The sequence below is a fragment of the Nerophis ophidion genome, linkage group LG22, assembly GCF_033978795.1.
Source record: "Nerophis ophidion isolate RoL-2023_Sa linkage group LG22, RoL_Noph_v1.0, whole genome shotgun sequence".
NCBI classification, from domain to species: Eukaryota; Metazoa; Chordata; class Actinopteri; order Syngnathiformes; family Syngnathidae; genus Nerophis; species Nerophis ophidion.
Window position 1 is genome coordinate 3,290,005 of NC_084632.1, and position 22,414 is coordinate 3,312,418.

At 37.0% G+C, this 22,414-nt stretch overlaps 1 protein-coding gene across 1 annotated transcript; it reads left to right on the forward strand.

Annotated features, from left to right (window-relative positions):
• Window positions 1-1,138: 1,138 nt before the first annotated feature.
• Window positions 1,139-20,958, forward strand: LOC133540428 (di-N-acetylchitobiase-like). Its single transcript, XM_061883025.1, has 7 exons — window positions 1,139-1,518; window positions 4,792-4,930; window positions 4,996-5,204; window positions 6,034-6,205; window positions 6,264-6,361; window positions 7,873-8,034; window positions 20,552-20,958. Exons 1-7 carry the CDS (start codon window positions 1,405-1,407, stop codon window positions 20,747-20,749), a joined length of 1,092 nt encoding a protein of 363 aa, XP_061739009.1. The 5' UTR covers window positions 1,139-1,404; the 3' UTR covers window positions 20,750-20,958.
• Window positions 20,959-22,414: the final 1,456 nt, after the last annotated feature.

Genomic DNA, 22,414 nt, shown 5'->3' on the forward strand with positions numbered 1-22,414 from the left:
TCTGGATGTTGTTGATAAATGGCTTTCGCTTTGCATAGTAGAGCTTTAACTTGCACTTACTGATGTAGCGACCAACTGTATTTAGTGACAGTGGTTTTCTGAAGTGTTCCTGAGCCCATGTGGTGATATCCTTTTGAGATTGATGTCGGTTTTTGATACAGTGCCGCCTGAGGGATCGAAGGTCACAGTCATTCAATGTTGGTTTCCGGCCATGCCGCTTACGTGGAGTGATTTCTCCAGATTCTCTGAACCTTTTGATGATATTATGGAGCGTAGATGTTGAAATCCATACATTTCTTGCAATTGCACTTTGAGAAATGTTGTTCTTAAACTGTTTGACTATTTGCTCACGCAGTTGTGGACAAAGGGGTGTACCTCGCCCCATCCTTTCTTGTGAAAGACTGAGCATTTTTTGGGAAGCTGCTTTTATAGCCAATCATGGCACCCACCTGTTCCCAATTAGCCTGCACACCTGTGGGATGTTCCAAATAAGTGTTTGATGAGCATTCCTCAACTTTATCAGTATTTATTGCCACCTTTCCCAACTTCTTTGTCACGTGTTGCTGGCATCAAATTCTACAGGTAATGATTTGGACAAAAAAAAAACGTTTATGAGTTTGAACATCAAATATGTTGTCTTTGTAGCATATTCAACTGAATATGGCTTGAAAATTATTTGCAAATTATTGTATTCCGTTTATATTTGCATCTAAAAAACAATTTCCCAACTCATATGGAAACGGGGTTTGTGTATAAAATATACAAAAGCACAGTTAAAATGGATAAACATTTTGTGAAAAAAACTAAATTTCAAAGATTGAAAATGACAAGAAATACAAAGCAGTCTATAAAACTCATTTAAAAATGGATAGAAAGATAAATATTTACAGTTCAGCTTGTGTTAAATGCCAGCACAATTTATTATTATTATTTTTTTTTACATTTCTAATATTCCATGTTAAATGGTGATGATGATTACTAAACTATTTGTGTTATAATTTATGGTCGCGTGACTATGGTTATGTAAGATTGCACGTTTTTGCTTTTTTTTTTTTTTTGCACATAATATTTTGTAATTCTAGGAAAATAAAACACCTAAAACTACTTCCGTTCTGACGTTCCAGACCGGAAACTATCTCAATACCGCCAGCTTGCCGTGCTGTACCATCGTGAAAAGGCGTGATAATAAGTACCAAAAGTAACCATGTGAATATAAGAGACTGCTTGGGGTTTTAAAAAAATGATTAAAATAGTATTTTAATAATCTTTTACATGTTTAGGTAGAAAATTGATGGATGTTTAGGACATTTATTTCCGGTTTGTCCCTCGTCGGTATCCTTAGTTAAGAATTAGCTTATTAACCTGTTAGCTCTAAAGTTGTGCGGGCGACAAGTCTGACTAAAAATGTCTCCTCTGTTAATGTTTCTGTCGTCGATAATCATGCTGAGCTGGGCTGACGTCTGTCCTTGTGAGAGACCCGAGTTATGCCAGCAGATACAAGACGAGAAAGACTTTGAGGTAAACTTTAGTGACTCAGACACGCTTTGATGTTTTCATTTCCTGTTAGCATCCTCGATTAGCATACTAGCTAGTTGTTGCACACTTTTATGTCACGTTAATATTCATGTGTTCCCCTTTTATGTCACAATAATATTCATGTGTTCCCCTTTTATGTCACAATAATATTCATGTGTTCCCCTTTTATGTCACAATAATATTCATGTGTTCACCTTTTATGTCACCATTTTCATGTGTTCATCTTTATTTCACATTAATATTAATGTGTTCACCTTTTTTATGTCTCAATAATATTCATGTTTTCACCTCTTATGTATCAATATTTGTGTTCACCAATTATGTTACATTAATCATGTGTTCACCTTTTATGTGTCATTAATATTCATGTGTTCACCTTTATTTCACAATATTTGTGTTCACCTTTTATGTCTCATTAATATTCATGTGGTCACCTTTATTTCACATTAATATTCATGTGCGCACCTTTATTTTACATTAATATTCATGTGGTCACTGGTTTTGTCTCATTAATATTCACGTGTTCTCCTTTTATGTCACATTAATATTCACATGTTCACCTTTTATGTCTCATTAATATTCACATATTCACCTCTATTTCACATAAATCATGTTTTCACCTTTTTATGTCTCATTAATATTCATGTGTTCACCTTTTATGTCGCATTGATATGCATGTGCTGACCTTTTATGTCGCATTGATCATGTATTCACCTTTTATGTCACATTAATATCCATCCATCCATTTTCTACCGCTTATTCCCTTTCGGGGTCACGGGGGGCGCTGGCGCCTATACATTAATATGTCGGATTAAAATTCATGTTTACAATTTTTATATCACATTAACATTCATGTATTCAACTTTTATGTTACATTGATATTCATGTGTTCAACTTTCATGTAAGATTAATATTCATGTGTTCAACTTTTATGTCTGATTAATATTCATGTGTACAACTTTTGTTGCATTAATATTCATGTGGTCAATTTTTATGTCTGATTAATATGCATGTGATTTTATGTCACGTTAGTACTTTTATTTCTGATTAATATTCCTGTGTTCAACTTTTATGTCTGATTAATATTCATGTGTTCAACGTCTATGTCTGATTAATATTCATGTATTCAACGTCTATGTCAGATTAATATTCATGTATTCAAATTTTTTTGTTTGATTAATATTCATGTGTACAACTTTTATGTCACATTAGTACTTTTATTTCTGATTAATATTCCTGTGTTCAACTTTTATGTCTGATTAATATTCATGTGTTCAACTTTTATGTCTGATTAATATTCATGTGTTTTTATGTCACGTTAGTACTTTTATTTCTGATTAATATTCCTGTGTTCAACTTTTATGTCTGATTAATATTCATGTGTTCAACGCCTATGTCTGATTAATATTCATGTATTCAACGTCTATGTCTGATTAATATTCATGTATTAAATTTTTTTGTTTGATTAATATTCATGTGTACAACTTTTATGTCACATTAGTACTTTTATTTCTGATTAATATTCTTGTGTTCAACTTTTATGTCTGATTAATATTCATGTGTTCAACTTTTATGTCTGATTAATATTCATGTGTTCAACTTCTATGTCTGATTAATATTCATGTATTCAACTTTTTTTTTGTCTGATTAATATTCATGTGTACAACTTTTATGTTACATTAGTACTTTTATGTCAGATTAGTATTCATGTTTTCAATTTTGATGTCACGTTAGTACTTTTATGTCTGACTAATATTCATGTGTTCATCTTTTATGTCAGATTAATATTCATTTGTCCAACTTTTATGTCTGATTAATATTCATGTGTTCAACTTGTTTGTCACATTAGTAGATTTATGTCTGATTAATATTCATGTCTTCAACTTTTACGTCAGATTAATATTCATGTGTTAAACTTTTATGTCACATTAATATTAATGTGTTCAACTTTTGTCGGATTAATATTCATGTGTTCAACTTTTATGTCTGATTAATATTCATGTGTTCAACTTTTATGTCAGATTAATATTCATGCCTTCAATTTTTATGTCAGATTAATATTCATGTGTTCAACTTTTATGTCACGTTAGTGGTTTTATGTCAAATTAGTATTCATATTTTCAACTTTATGTCACGTTAGTACTTTTATGTCTGATTAATATTCATGTTTTCAACTTTTATGTCACATATTCATGTTGTAAACTTAAAAATGTAAAAAATGTCAAATCTAGGGATAAGCGGTAGAAAATGGATGGATTGATATGATGTATATACTGTAAATATATACTTTATAACTTTTTTTTTAGATAATTTAAAAATATTAAATCTTACTTTTCGTTTTTGAACTGACCAAAAGTAACATACACAGGGCAGTGAGTGTTGTTTATTTTTTTCAAAGTTGTTTGGATAAACAATACCTCATAATAGTTTCAGCTAATACTTTTATTACAATATAAATGACAGGACAGTACTCGTAGCTGAGATAGGCGCCAGCGCCCCCCGCGACCACAAAAGGGAATAAGCGGTAGAAAATGGATGGATATATATAAAATGGATGGAGTACTCTTAAAATTAAATTTTTGTTTTCAGCTATTTAAAAATGTCAAAAATATTTAATATAGAGATAAATGGTAGAAAGTGGATGGATGTATATGATGTATTATATACAGTATGTGACTATATACTTTATAATTATTTTGTTAGATATTAAAAAATATACAACTTTAGACATTTTCGTTTTTGAACTGACCCAAAGTAACACAGTGTTGTTGTTTATTTTAAAGTTGTTCGGATAAACACCTCATAAGAGTTTCAGCTAATATCTTTATTACAGTATATGTCAAAAGACAGTACTATAGAAAGAAATTTAAAGTAATTTGTGTTGCCAGATATTTTAAAATGTCGAAAAATTTTGTTATATTTTGTTTGTATTAAATATATTCATATTTTATTTTACACGATGCATATTTTTAGATATTTAAAAATGTCAAACTTTTGACTCATGCTGTGTTATTGTATTTGATTAACTGAACAGGCAAAAGTAACATACGGGTGTCCATTTTATTTGAATAAACAATATCTCATAGGAATTTCAGCCAATATTTTTATTGGAGTAGATGAAATAAATCATGTGTTGGCAGGTATTTAGAGAGTTTGACTAACATTCAGTGCATAGTACTGTAAGACGGAACAGATGATGACAACATGCTTGGTGAAATATGAGACTTGTTAATAAAGACATGCGTGTGCTCTCAGGTGTTTGTGTTCGACGTGGGCGGCAAGACGTGGAAGTGGTACGACTGGAGCGTGGTGACGACCGTGGCGACATTCGGCAAATACGACGGCGAGCTCATGTGCCACGCCCATTCTAAAGGAGCGCGCGTGGTCCTCAAAGGTGCTTCCTTCCTCTCGCAACGCCATGACGTTTTGTTTTTTTTACGTTTCTTCTTCTCCAACCAGGCGACGTTCACCTGGCCTCCATTGTGGACCAAAGCAACAGGACCGCTTGGATCACGGAGATGGTGGACTTGGCCAGACGTCAGTTTATGGATGGCATCAACCTGGACATCGAGCAAGCCGTGGAAGAAGGCTCGCCCGAGTACTCTGCGCTCACAGACCTGGTCAAAGAGACCACAGAGGCTTTCCACAAGCAGATACCTGGTTCTCAGGTGACCTGTTTTGATTGATTGATTGATACTTTTATTAGTAGATTGCACAGTTCAGTACATATTCCGTACAATTGACCACTAAATGGTAACACCCCAATAAGTTTTTCAACTTGTTTAAGTCGGGGTCCACGTTAATCAATTCATGGTACAAATATATACTATCAACATAATACAGTCATCACACAAGTTAATCATCATAGTATGTACATTGAATTATTTACATTATTTACAATCCGGGGGGTGGGATGAGGAGCTTTGGTTGATATCAGTACTTCAGTCATCAACAGAGAAATGTGGACATTGAAACAGTGTAGGTCTTATTTAGTAGGATATGTACAGCCAGCAGAGAACATAGTGAGTTCACATAGCATAAGAACAAGTATATACATTAGAAGTACATTTCAGTTGTTTATAATCCGGGGAGATGGGATGTGAATGGAGGAGGGTATTAGTAAAGTGTTGAAGTTGCCTGGAGGTGTTGTTTAAGAGCGCTTTTGAAGGAATATAGAGATGCACTTACTTTTATACCTGTTGGGAGTGCATTCCACATTGATGTGGCATAGAAAGAGAATGAGTTAAGACCTTTGTTAGATGGGAATCTGGGTTTAACGTGGTTTGTGGAGCTCCCCCTGGTGTTGTGGTTATGGCGGTCATTTACGTTAAGGAAGTAATTTGACATGTACTTCGGGATCAAGGAGGTGTAGCGGATTTTATAGACTAGGCTCAGTCCAAGTTGTTTTACTCTGTCCTCCACCCTGTTACTCTGTCCTCCACCCTGTGAGAAGAAATATTTCATTTGTACACCTTCTCACCCGACTTAAATCCGTAGGTGTCCTTCGATGTTGCCTGGTCGCCCCAATGTGTGGACAAGCGCTGCTACGACTACGTCGCCATCGCCGACTCCTGTGACCTGCTCTTCGTCATGTCCTACGACGAGCAGAGTCAGATCCTGGGGGACTGCATCGCCATGGCCAACTCCCCCGTCACTCAAACGCTTGGAGGTTGTTGTCCCACGTGTGTCTCTTCACTCTTGGCTACTCATCCTGCTTTTGTCTGCAGGCTACGATCAGTATTTGAAGATCAGCGTGGATCCAAAGAAGTTGTTGATGGGCGTACCATGGTATGGCTACGACTACCCTTGCATCAACTTTACCCAGGTAGGACCTTCGGTCACGTGAAACATTGATATCATTTTATTATAGTCTGTGAACTCAGTCAGATGACGGCTGCGTAGTGTTACAGCGATGTATCAGGGAAGAACTAGAACAATATAGGAGTCAACTCAAAATACCTGAGAAATTAGAAACTATTTTTTTTTTTAAAGGCTTAAATAATACGGTATTTTCCGGACTACAGAGTGCACAGGTAAATAAGCCATTCCCACTAGATAAAATAAAAAATAATTTCCATATATTAGTCACAGATATATACGTTATGTATACGTTCCCATCCATCCATTTTCTACCGCTTATTCCCTTTATATACATACATACATACATATACACACATGTACATACACAAGTACATATACACATAATATATATATACACATTATATATATATATATATATATATATATATATATATATATATATATATATATATATATATATATATATATATATATAAAATAACTGTTTAATAAATACACTTTTGGTTAATCAACTTAGTTGTAGTTTCCCTCTCTGCATGAAAGTTATAAAATGAGCATATATTAATGCAGTATGAAGAAGAATGTTTGAATGTAGACACATAGAATCATCAAAATTCTGTGATTATATGCATCAAGTGTTCATTCAAGGCTTGGGCAAAATATCGCGATATATGTCGTGTATCTTGACATGGTACAAAATATCAGGATTTTAATAAACGGCCATAATTCAAGGATCAATTATTTGTGTCCATCCATTTTCTTAATCTGTTCCCTTCCCTGTTTACTGTATTAATGAGCTCATGACTACTGTAGAATATATCAGTGTCGTCTGCAAGTAGTATACATTTCACTACGTTGTATCATTAATATACATACATACGTACATACGTACATACATAGGGCTTCACGGTGGCAGGGGGGTTAGTGCGCCTGCCTCACAAATCGAAGGTCCAGTAGTCCTGGGTTCAATCCTGGGCTCTGGATCTTTCTGTGTGGAGTTTGCATGTTCTCCCCGTGACTGCGTGGGTTCCCTCCGGGTACTCCGGCTTCCTCCCACCTCCATAGACATGCACCTGGGGATAGGCCCCTCCCACTTCCAAAGACATGCACCTGGGGATAGGTTGATTGGCAACACTAAATGGTCCCTAGTGTGTGAATGTTGTCTGTCTATATGTGTTGGACCTGCGATGAGGTGGCGACTTGTCCAGAGTGTACACCGCCTTCCCCGCCTGATTGTAGCTGAGATAGGCGCCAGCGCCCCCTGCTACCCCAAAGGGAATAAGTGGTAGAAAGTGGATGGACATACATACATACATACATGTCTAATAGAAGTCTCCATAGCATGCTCACTATGAGCATTATCAACATTGATGTATTATTGGGATCGAATCCAAATGAAAAGCGGTCACATTTGGGAACCATCCTGCTGGACCATTTAGCACCTACTGTGAGCATCTGTTGAGGCAAGAGATGCCAGCATACACAGTGCAAACTTACCGTCGTCTTCTGTCCCAGGATGGCGTTTGCTACGTGGCAGAGGTGCCGTTCCGTGGCGCCCCATGCAGCGACGCAGCCGGCAAGCAGAAAACGTACAAGTGGATAAACAAGCAGATGAGCAGCTCGTTGTCCGGTCGGCTGTGGGACGACAAGCAGCAGGCCCCATACTTCAATTACAAGGTGGGTCTTTGTCATTGAACCAGTCCTGGACAGGTGTGGAAGAGATTGGTAGTGCGGGAATACTGGACTACAGCATCTTGGTGTACTTTAAAATGTCTGCTACAGTAGGAGTTGGCTGATAATTAGGGCTGAACAATTAATGCTTCTCACAATTATGAAAATATTGGGGGGGGGGCGATAAATGGGTCGAGCAACGTACATCCAGATTCCTGAGCTTGTCACGGTAAATTTGAATGAGTGACAAAAAGAGCACACCGACTACAAGGTTGAGATGTTTACTACTTTTTATTTGACACAGCGCTAGTAGGCCTCATCAGTAATCACTAGAATAATTGATAGATAGTACTTTGATTCCTTTAGGAGAGTTCCCTCGAGAAAATTTAAATTCCAGCAGCAGTGTACAAAATTGAGATCAAATTTAAAAAGTAAATAATGGGGGTATAAATGGAAACAAAATAGAAAAATATTACAATGAGAATAAAAATATAACCGTAAAATAAGAATATAGCAAGAGAAACTAGGCAGTAGTGACCATGTCATGAAAAATACTACTCAAAACTACACTCAATGAAAAATAAAGTAAGGCACATGATTTACGTTTTAATGCAACCACAGACAGATTGGTAATGTAATCCGCTGTTAAAGGCAGAATATCAGGGAAACTGACATAAATGTTGTCATTGTGAGGAGAAAGGAACATTTGGGAAATAATTTGTTCAATAGTCTATTCATCCTCAAAACATGTCCTGAACTAAACAATGTGGAGACGACCACAGAATAAAGCTAGCAAGAACAATCATACACACACACAACACATGTCATCTGTTGTGTTGTTGTGGACGACATCATGGATGTAACATCAATGTACAAACAATCATACACACACAACACATGTCATCTGTTGTGTTGTTGTGAACGACATCATGGATGTAACATCAATGTACAAACAATCATACACACACAACACATGTCATCTGTTGTGTTGTTGTGAACGACATCATGGATGTAACATCAATGTACAAACAATCATACACACACAACACATGTCATCTGTTGTGTTGTTGTGAACGACATCATGGATGTAACATCAATGTACAAACAATCATACACACACAACACATGTCATCTGTTGTGTTGTTGTGGACGACATCATGGATGTAACATCAATGTACAAACAATCATACACACACAACACATGTCATCTGTTGTGTTGTTGTGAACGACATCATGGATGTAACATCAATGTACAAACAATCATACACACACAACACATGTCATCTGTTGTGTTGTTGTGAACGACATCATGGATGTAACATCAATGTACAAACAATCATACACACACAACACGTCATCTGTTGTGTTGTTGTGAACGACATCATGGATGTAACATCAATGTACAAACAATCATACACACACAACACGTCATCTGTTGTGTTGTTCTGAACGACATCATGGATGTAACATCAATGTACAAACAATCATACACACACAACACATGTCATCTGTTGTGTTGTTGTGAACGACATCATGGATGTAACATCAATGTACAAACAATCACACACACACAACACATGTGATCTGTTGTGTTGTTGTGAACGACATCATGGATGTAACATCAATGTACAAACAATCATACACACACACACAACACATGTGATCTGTTGTGTTGTTGTGAACGATGTCATGGATGTAACATCAATGTACAAACAATCACACACACACAACACATGTCATCTGTTGTGTTGTTGTGAACGATGTCATGGATGTAACATCAATGTACAAACAATCATACACACACAACACATGTCATCTGTTGTGTTGTTGTGAACGACATCATGGATGTAACATCAATGTACAAACAATCATACACACACAACACATGTCATCTATTGTGTTGTTGTGAACGACATCATGGATGTAACATCAATGTACAAACAATCACACACACACAACACATGTCATCTGTTGTGTTGTTGTGAACGACATCATGGATGTAACATCAATGTACAAACAATCATACACACACAACACATGTCATCTATTGTGTTGTTGTGAACGACATCATGGATGTAACATCAATGTACAAACAATCACACGCACACAACACATGTCATCTGTTGTGTTGTTGTGAACGACATCATGGATGTAACATCAATGTACAAACAATCATACACACACAACACATGTCATCTGTTGTGTTGTTGTGAACGACATCATGGATGTAACATCAATGTACAAACAATCACACACAACACATGTCATCTGTTGTGTTGTTGTGAACGACATCATGGATGTAACATCAATGTACAAACAATCACACACACACAACACATGTCATCTGTTGTGTTGTTGTGAACGACATCATGGATGTAACATCAATGTACAAACAATCACACACACACAACACATGTCATCTGTTGTGTTGTTGTGAACGACATCATGGATGTACCATCAATGTACAAACAATCACACACACACAACACATGTCATCTGTTGTGTTGTTGTGAACGACATCATGGATGTAACATCAATGTACAAACAATCACACACAACACATGTCATCTGTTGTGTTGTTGTGAACGACATCATGGATGTAACATCAATGTACAAACAATCATACACACACAACACGTCATCTGTTGTGTTGTTGTGAACGACATCATGGATGTAACATCAATGTACAAACAATCATACACACACAACACATGTCATCTGTTGTGTTGTTGTGAACGACATCATGGATGTAACATCAATGTACAAACAATCATACACACACAACACATGTGATCTGTTGTGTTGTTGTGAACGACATCATGGATGTAACATCAATGTACAAACAATCATACACACACAACACATGTCATCTGTTGTGTTGTTGTGAACGATGTCATGGATGTAACATCAATGTACAAACAATCACACACACACAACACATGTCATCTGTTGTGTTGTTGTGAACGATGTCATGGATGTAACATCAATGTACAAACAATCATACACACACAACACATGTCATCTGTTGTGTTGTTGTGAATGACATCATGGATGTAACATCAATGTACAAACAATCATACACACACAACACATGTCATCTATTGTGTTGTTGTGAACGACATCATGGGTGTAACATCAATGTACAAACAATCATACACACACAACACATGTCATCTATTGTGTTGTTGTGAACGACATCATGGATGTAACATCAATGTAAAAACAATCACACACACACAACACATGTCATCTGTTGTGTTGTTGTGAACGACATCATGGATGTAACATCAATGTACAAACAATCATACACACACAACACATGTCATCTGTTGTGTTGTTGTGAACGACATCATGGATGTAACATCAATGTACAAACAATCACACACACACACACAACACGTCATCTGTTGTGTTGTTGTGAACGACATCATGGATGTACCATCAATGTACAAACAATCACACACACACAACACATGTCATCTGTTGTGTTGTTGTGAACGACATCATGGATGTAACATCAATGTACAAACAATCACACACACACAACACATGTCATCTGTTGTGTTGTTGTGAACGACATCATGGATGTAACATCAATCTAAAAACAATCATACACACACACAACACACGTCATCTGTTGTGTTGTTGTGAAAGACATCATGGATGTAACATCAATCTAAAAACAATCATACACACACACAACACATGTCATCTGTTGTGTTGTTGTGAACGACATCATGGATGTAACATCAATGTACAAACAATCATACACACACAACACATGTCATCTGTTGTGTTGTTGTGAACGACATCATGGATGTAACATCAATGTACAAACAATCATACACACACAACACATGTCATCTGTTGTGTTGTTGTGAACGACATCATGGATGTAACATCAATGTACAAACAATCATACACACACAACACATGTCATCTGTTGTGTTGTTGTGAACGACATCATGGATGTAACATCAATGTACAAACAATCATACACACACAACACATGGCATCTGTTGTGTTGTTGTGAACGACGTCATGGATGTAACATCAATGTACAAACAATCATACACACACAACACATGGCATCTGTTGTGTTGTTGTGAACGACATCATGGATGTAACATCAATGTACAAACAATCATACACACACAACACATGTCATCTGTTGTGTTGTTGTGAACGACATCATGGATGTAACATCAATGTACAAACAATCACACACACACACACAACACGTCATCTGTTGTGTTGTTGTGAACGACATCATGGATGTAACATCAATCTAAAAACAATCATACACACACACAACACATGTCATCTGTTGTGTTGTTGTGAACGACATCATGGATGTAACATCAATGTACAAACAATCATACACACACAACACATGTCATCTGTTGTGTTGTTGTGAACGACATCATGGATGTAACATCAATGTACAAACAATCATACACACACAACACATGTCATCTGTTGTGTTGTTGTGAACGACATCATGGATGTAACATCAATCTAAAAACAATCATACACACACACAACACACGTCATCTGTTGTGTTGTTGTGAACGACATCATGGATGTAACATCAATGTACAAACAATCATACACACACAACACATGGCATCTGTTGTGTTGTTGTGAACGACATCATGGATGTAACATCAATGTACAAACAATCATACACACACAACACATGTCATCTGTTGTGTTGTTGTGAACGACATCATGGATGTAACATCAATGTACAAACAATCACACACACACACACAACACGTCATCTGTTGTGTTGTTGTGAACGACATCATGGATGTAACATCAATCTAAAAACAATCATACACACACACAACACATGTCATCTGTTGTGTTGTTGTGAACGACATCATGGATGTAACATCAATGTACAAACAATCATACACACACAACACATGTCATCTGTTGTGTTGTTGTGAACGACATCATGGATGTAACATCAATCTAAAAACAATCATACACACACACAACACACGTCATCTGTTGTGTTGTTGTGAAAGACATCATGGATGTAACATCAATCTAAAAACAATCATACACACACACAACACATGTCATCTGTTGTGTTGTTGTGAACGACATCATGGATGTAACATCAATGTACAAACAATCATACACACACAACACATGTCATCTGTTGTGTTGTTGTGAACGACATCATGGATGTAACATCAATGTACAAACAATCATACACACACAACACATGTCATCTGTTGTGTTGTTGTGAACGACATCATGGATGTAACATCAATGTACAAACAATCATACACACACAACACATGTCATCTGTTGTGTTGTTGTGAACGACATCATGGATGTAACATCAATGTACAAACAATCATACACACACAACACATGGCATCTGTTGTGTTGTTGTGAACGACGTCATGGATGTAACATCAATGTACAAACAATCATACACACACAACACATGGCATCTGTTGTGTTGTTGTGAACGACATCATGGATGTAACATCAATGTACAAACAATCATACACACACAACACATGTCATCTGTTGTGTTGTTGTGAACGACATCATGGATGTAACATCAATGTACAAACAATCATACACACACAACACATGTGATCTGTTGTGTTGTTGTGAACGACATCATGGATGTAACATCAATGTACAAACAATCATACACACACAACACATGTCATCTGTTGTGTTGTTGTGAACGATGTCATGGATGTAACATCAATGTACAAACAATCACACACACACAACACATGTCATCTGTTGTGTTGTTGTGAACGATGTCATGGATGTAACATCAATGTACAAACAATCATACACACACAACACATGTCATCTGTTGTGTTGTTGTGAACGACATCATGGATGTAACATCAATGTACAAACAATCACACACACACAACACATGTGATCTGTTGTGTTGTTGTGAACGACATCATGGATGTAACATCAATGTACAAACAATCATACACACACACACAACACATGTGATCTGTTGTGTTGTTGTGAACGATGTCATGGATGTAACATCAATGTACAAACAATCACACACACACAACACATGTCATCTGTTGTGTTGTTGTGAACGATGTCATGGATGTAACATCAATGTACAAACAATCATACACACACAACACATGTCATCTGTTGTGTTGTTGTGAACGACATCATGGATGTAACATCAATGTACAAACAATCATACACACACAACACATGTCATCTATTGTGTTGTTGTGAACGACATCATGGATGTAACATCAATGTACAAACAATCACACACACACAACACATGTCATCTGTTGTGTTGTTGTGAACGACATCATGGATGTAACATCAATGTACAAACAATCACACACAACACATGTCATCTGTTGTGTTGTTGTGAACGACATCATGGATGTAACATCAATGTACAAACAATCATACACACACAACACGTCATCTGTTGTGTTGTTGTGAACGACATCATGGATGTAACATCAATGTACAAACAATCATACACACACAACACATGTCATCTGTTGTGTTGTTGTGAACGACATCATGGATGTAACATCAATGTACAAACAATCATACACACACAACACATGTGATCTGTTGTGTTGTTGTGAACGACATCATGGATGTAACATCAATGTACAAACAATCATACACACACAACACATGTCATCTGTTGTGTTGTTGTGAACGATGTCATGGATGTAACATCAATGTACAAACAATCACACACACACAACACATGTCATCTGTTGTGTTGTTGTGAACGATGTCATGGATGTAACATCAATGTACAAACAATCATACACACACAACACATGTCATCTGTTGTGTTGTTGTGAATGACATCATGGATGTAACATCAATGTACAAACAATCATACACACACAACACATGTCATCTATTGTGTTGTTGTGAACGACATCATGGATGTAACATCAATGTACAAACAATCATACACACACAACACATGTCATCTATTGTGTTGTTGTGAACGACATCATGGATGTAACATCAATGTACAAACAATCATACACACACAACACATGTCATCTGTTGTGTTGTTGTGAACGACATCATGGATGTAACATCAATGTACAAACAATCATACACACACAACACATGTCATCTGTTGTGTTGTTGTGAACGACATCATGGATGTAACATCAATGTACAAACAATCACACACACACACACAACACGTCATCTGTTGTGTTGTTGTGAACGACATCATGGATGTACCATCAATGTACAAACAATCACACACACACAACACATGTCATCTGTTGTGTTGTTGTGAACGACATCATGGATGTAACATCAATGTACAAACAATCACACACACACAACACATGTCATCTGTTGTGTTGTTGTGAACGACATCATGGATGTAACATCAATCTAAAAACAATCATACACACACACAACACACGTCATCTGTTGTGTTGTTGTGAAAGACATCATGGATGTAACATCAATCTAAAAACAATCATACACACACACAACACATGTCATCTGTTGTGTTGTTGTGAACGACATCATGGATGTAACATCAATGTACAAACAATCATACACACACAACACATGTCATCTGTTGTGTTGTTGTGAACGACATCATGGATGTAACATCAATGTACAAACAATCATACACACACAACACATGTCATCTGTTGTGTTGTTGTGAACGACATCATGGATGTAACATCAATGTACAAACAATCATACACACACAACACATGTCATCTGTTGTGTTGTTGTGAACGACATCATGGATGTAACATCAATGTACAAACAATCATACACACACAACACATGGCATCTGTTGTGTTGTTGTGAACGACGTCATGGATGTAACATCAATGTACAAACAATCATACACACACAACACATGGCATCTGTTGTGTTGTTGTGAACGACATCATGGATGTAACATCAATGTACAAACAATCATACACACACAACACATGTCATCTGTTGTGTTGTTGTGAACGACATCATGGATGTAACATCAATGTACAAACAATCACACACACACACACAACACGTCATCTGTTGTGTTGTTGTGAACGACATCATGGATGTAACATCAATCTAAAAACAATCATACACACACACAACACATGTCATCTGTTGTGTTGTTGTGAACGACATCATGGATGTAACATCAATGTACAAACAATCATACACACACAACACATGTCATCTGTTGTGTTGTTGTGAACGACATCATGGATGTAACATCAATGTACAAACAATCATACACACACAACACATGGCATCTGTTGTGTTGTTGTGAACGACGTCATGGATGTAACATCAATGTACAAACAATCATACACACACAACACATGGCATCTGTTGTGTTGTTGTGAACGACATCATGGATGTAACATCAATGTACAAACAATCATACACACACAACACATGTCATCTGTTGTGTTGTTGTGAACGACATCATGGATGTAACATCAATGTACAAACAATCACACACACACACACAACACGTCATCTGTTGTGTTGTTGTGAACGACATCATGGATGTAACATCAATCTAAAAACAATCATACACACACACAACACATGTCATCTGTTGTGTTGTTGTGAACGACATCATGGATGTAACATCAATGTACAAACAATCATACACACACAACACATGTCATCTGTTGTGTTGTTGTGAACGACATCATGGATGTAACATCAATGTACAAACAATCATACACACACAACACATGTCATCTGTTGTGTTGTTGTGAACGACATCATGGATGTAACATCAATCTAAAAACAATCATACACACACACAACACACGTCATCTGTTGTGTTGTTGTGAACGACATCATGGATGTAACATCAATGTACAAACAATCATACACACACAACACATGGCATCTGTTGTGTTGTTGTGAACGACATCATGGATGTAACATCAATGTACAAACAATCATACACACACAACACATGTCATCTGTTGTGTTGTTGTGAACGACATCATGGATGTAACATCAATGTACAAACAATCACACACACACACACAACACGTCATCTGTTGTGTTGTTGTGAACGACATCATGGATGTAACATCAATCTAAAAACAATCATACACACACACAACACATGTCATCTGTTGTGTTGTTGTGAACGACATCATGGATGTAACATCAATGTACAAACAATCATACACACACAACACATGTCATCTGTTGTGTTGTTGTGAACGACATCATGGATGTAACATCAATCTAAAAACAATCATACACACACACAACACACGTCATCTGTTGTGTTGTTGTGAAAGACATCATGGATGTAACATCAATCTAAAAACAATCATACACACACACAACACATGTCATCTGTTGTGTTGTTGTGAACGACATCATGGATGTAACATCAATGTACAAACAATCATACACACACAACACATGTCATCTGTTGTGTTGTTGTGAACGACATCATGGATGTAACATCAATGTACAAACAATCATACACACACAACACATGTCATCTGTTGTGTTGTTGTGAACGACATCATGGATGTAACATCAATGTACAAACAATCATACACACACAACACATGTCATCTGTTGTGTTGTTGTGAACGACATCATGGATGTAACATCAATGTACAAACAATCATACACACACAACACATGGCATCTGTTGTGTTGTTGTGAACGACGTCATGGATGTAACATCAATGTACAAACAATCATACACACACAACACATGGCATCTGTTGTGTTGTTGTGAACGACATCATGGATGTAACATCAATGTACAAACAATCATACACACACAACACATGTCATCTGTTGTGTTGTTGTGAACGACATCATGGATGTAACATCAATGTACAAACAATCATACACACACAACACATGTGATCTGTTGTGTTGTTGTGAACGACATCATGGATGTAACATCAATGTACAAACAATCATACACACACACAACACATGTCATCTGTTGTGTTGTTGTGAACGACATCATGGATGTAACATCAATGTACAAACAATCATACACACACAACACATGTCATCTGTTGTGTTGTTGTGAACGATGTCATGGATGTAACATCAATGTACAAACAATCACACACACACAACACATGTCATCTGTTGTGTTGTTGTGAACGATGTCATGGATGTAACATCAATGTACAAACAATCATACACACACAACACATGTCATCTGTTGTGTTGTTGTGAATGACATCATGGATGTAACATCAATGTACAAACAATCATACACACACAACACATGTCATCTGTTGTGTTGTTGTGAACGACATCATGGATGTAACATCAATGTACAAACAATCATACACACACAACACATGTCATCTATTGTGTTGTTGTGAACGACATCATGGATGTAACATCAATGTACAAACAATCACACACACACAACACATGTCATCTGTTGTGTTGTTGTGAACGACATCATGGATGTAACATCAATGTACAAACAATCATACACACACAACACATGTCATCTGTTGTGTTGTTGTGAACGACATCATGGATGTAACATCAATGTACAAACAATCACACACACACACACAACACGTCATCTGTTGTGTTGTTGTGAACGACATCATGGATGTACCATCAATGTACAAACAATCACACACACACAACACATGTCATCTGTTGTGTTGTTGTGAACGACATCATGGATGTAACATCAATGTACAAACAATCACACACACACAACACATGTCATCTGTTGTGTTGTTGTGAACGACATCATGGATGTAACATCAATCTAAAAACAATCATACACACACACAACACACGTCATCTGTTGTGTTGTTGTGAAAGACATCATGGATGTAACATCAATCTAAAAACAATCATACACACACACAACACATGTCATCTGTTGTGTTGTTGTGAACGACATCATGGATGTAACATCAATGTACAAACAATCATACACACACAACACATGTCATCTGTTGTGTTGTTGTGAACGACATCATGGATGTAACATCAATGTACAAACAATCATACACACACAACACATGTCATCTGTTGTGTTGTTGTGAACGACATCATGGATGTAACATCAATGTACAAACAATCATACACACACAACACATGTCATCTGTTGTGTTGTTGTGAACGACATCATGGATGTAACATCAATGTACAAACAATCATACACACACAACACATGGCATCTGTTGTGTTGTTGTGAACGACGTCATGGATGTAACATCAATGTACAAACAATCATACACACACAACACATGGCATCTGTTGTGTTGTTGTGAACGACATCATGGATGTAACATCAATGTACAAACAATCATACACACACAACACATGTCATCTGTTGTGTTGTTGTGAACGACATCATGGATGTAACATCAATGTACAAACAATCATACACACACAACACATGTCATCTGTTGTGTTGTTGTGAACGACATCATGGATGTAACATCAATGTACAAACAATCATACACACACAACACATGGCATCTGTTGTGTTGTTGTGAACGACGTCATGGATGTAACATCAATGTACAAACAATCATACACACACACAACACATGTCATCTGTTGTGTTGTTGTGAACGACATCATGGATGTAACATCAATGTACAAACAATCATACACACACAACACATGTCATCTGTTGTGTTGTTGTGAACGACATCATGGATGTAACATCAATGTACAAACAATCATACACACACAACACATGGCATCTGTTGTGTTGTTGTGAACGACGTCATGGATGTAACATCAATGTACAAACAATCATACACACACAACACATGTCATCTGTTGTGTTGTTGTGAACGACATCATGGATGTAACATCAATGTACAAACAATCATACACACACAACACATGGCATCTGTTGTGTTGTTGTGAACGACGTCATGGATGTAACATCAATGTACAAACAATCATACACACACACAACACATGTCATCTGTTGTGTTGTTGTGAACGACATCATGGATGTAACATCAATGTACAAACAATCAAATTGAGAGGATCACTTGTATTTATTTTTTTTTTTATAGAATCAAGTCACCTCTTTACTCAAGATAATAAAAGCAGCAAACTAAAAGATGAAAAAAAGTACTTTCCACAAGAATTATGAACTTAAATCACTTTTATACACAATTATGATTTGACTAAAAGTATTGGTCCAAATTGTCCAACGATGTATTCTACCAATAAATGTGAGGACTTTTGCATATATTTATATTTTATTAAACTGTATTTGACACAAAAAGCACGCACTATTGTGGTAAAATATGTGTTGAAGGTAAAAAAACAGAATTAAAAATAATACAGAAAAAGTGAATTTTACCATTTTTTTAAATAATTTATTGTTACTATTATTTTTCAGTTGTTGTGGTTTATTTGTTGCTAATTTATGTTTTAGTGGTCCAATAGAATTATTAATGGTGCTTTGATCATCTAACAGAATAATTGTGTCGACTTATGGAGTAAAACGCCGTGTGTCGTCATCTTTCAGGACCCAAAAGGACAAATTCACCAGGTTTGGTACGATGACCCAGAAAGTATTTGCCTGAAGACCCATGCGGTCCAATCCAAAGGTCTGAGAGGGGTGGGTATGTGGAACGCTAACATCTTGGACTACAGCGACGACCCCGTTGCTAGGCAGCAGAGCGCGGCAATGTGGAACGCTCTCTTTGGATGCCAGCCGGGCTAAAGTTTACGGTACGAGACGTCAGTGTCGGGGTTGCTAAGTCAACACCGGCCTTTTGTGGCAGCAGACATTGTTGTAGCTTTTATTGCCGCAGCCTTTCAAAGGCCTTCAGACATTCCACTGATCCAGTCTGCTATGGTTCCTTCATGCACTTTGTTTTTTGACAGCACCTTTTCTGCTTTGATACAATAAACGCCTGAGAGATCTTAGAATCACTTGTTCCACGTTAAAGTCTGCATGGTTTCTCGGGCTGTTTTGCAACACTTGTCCCAACAGGCCAGTCCCAACAACAAGTGTTAAAAGATCAGAGGACATACAGCAGGAGTTATGTGAAGTAAGCAAGATATTTACAGCGGCAAACTTCCTTTTACGCTTGAAAAAGGGCCTTTGTGTAATTTTTGAAACTTTTATTTATCCAGGGAAGTCCCAGTCCTCTCTTGCAAACAAACATTCATACGCCAGTGTGGAAGTCAAGCGTCTTGCCCAAGGACACAAGGGCAGTGACAGGCTGGATTCATACCAGGAACCCTCAAGTTTCTGTAGAGTAAGTTTTATTTCAACTTTTTTTACCTAAAAAAAACCCGTTTACATTGATTTGCGAATCCTTTTCAAGCCATATTCAGTTGAATATGCTACAAAGACAACATATTTGATGTTCAAACTGATAAACTTTTTTTTTTTTTGCAAATAATCATTAACTTTAGAATTAGATGCCAGTAACACGTGACGAAGAAGTTGGGAAAGGTGGCAATAAAGTTAAAGAATGCTCATCAAACACTTATTTGGAACATCCCACAGGTGTGCAGGCTAATTGGGAACAGGTGGGTGCCATGATTGGGTAGAAAACAGCTTCCCCAAAAAATGCTCAGTCTTTCACAAGAAGGGATGGGGCGAGGTACACCCCTTTGTCCACAACTGTGTGAGCAAATAGTCAAATAGTTTAAGAACAACGTTTCTCAAAGTGCAATTGCAAGAAATTTAGGGATTTCAACATCTACGCTCCATAATATCATCAAAAGGTTCAGAGAATCTGGAGAAATCACTCCACGTAAGCGGCATGGCCGGAAACCAATATTGAATGACCGTGACCTTCGATCCCTCAGACAGCACTGTATCAAAAACAGACATCAATCTCTAAAGGATATCACCACATGGGCTCAGGAACACTTCAGAAAACCACTGTCACTAAATACAGTTCGTCGCCACATCTGTAAGTGCAAGTTAAAGCTCTACTATGCAAAGCGAAAGCCATTTATCAACAACATCCAGAAACGCCGCCAGCTTCTTAGGGCCCGAGATCATCTAAGATGAAATGATGCAAAGTGGAAAAGTGTTCTGTGGTCTGACGAGTCCACATTTCAAATTTTGTTTGGAAATATTCGACATTGTGTCATCCGGACCAAAGGGGAAGCGAACCATCCAGACTGTTATAGGAGCAAAGTGTAAAAGCCAGCATGTGTGATGGTATGGGGGTGCATTAGTGCCCAAGGCATGGGTAACTTACACATCTGTGAAGGCACCATTAATGCTGAAAGGTACATAAAGGTGATGTAACACAGTGGTGAACATGCCCTTTCCCAACTACTTTGTCACGTGTTGCAGCCATGAAATTCTAAGTTAGTTATTATTTGCAAAAAAAAAATAAAGTTTATGAGTTTGAACATCAAA

Excerpts from the sequence above, each read along its gene's own strand:
- LOC133540428 (XM_061883025.1), top strand. The coding sequence starts at position 1,405 with ATGTCTCCTCTGTTAATGTTTCTGTCGTCGATAATCATGCTGAGCTGG. Across the intron at positions 1,519-4,791 it reads AAGACGAGAAAGACTTTGAG|GTGTTTGTGTTCGACGTGGG; the intron begins GTAAACTTTAGT and ends GTGTGCTCTCAG. Across the intron at positions 6,206-6,263 it reads CGTCACTCAAACGCTTGGAG|GCTACGATCAGTATTTGAAG; the intron begins GTTGTTGTCCCA and ends TTTTGTCTGCAG.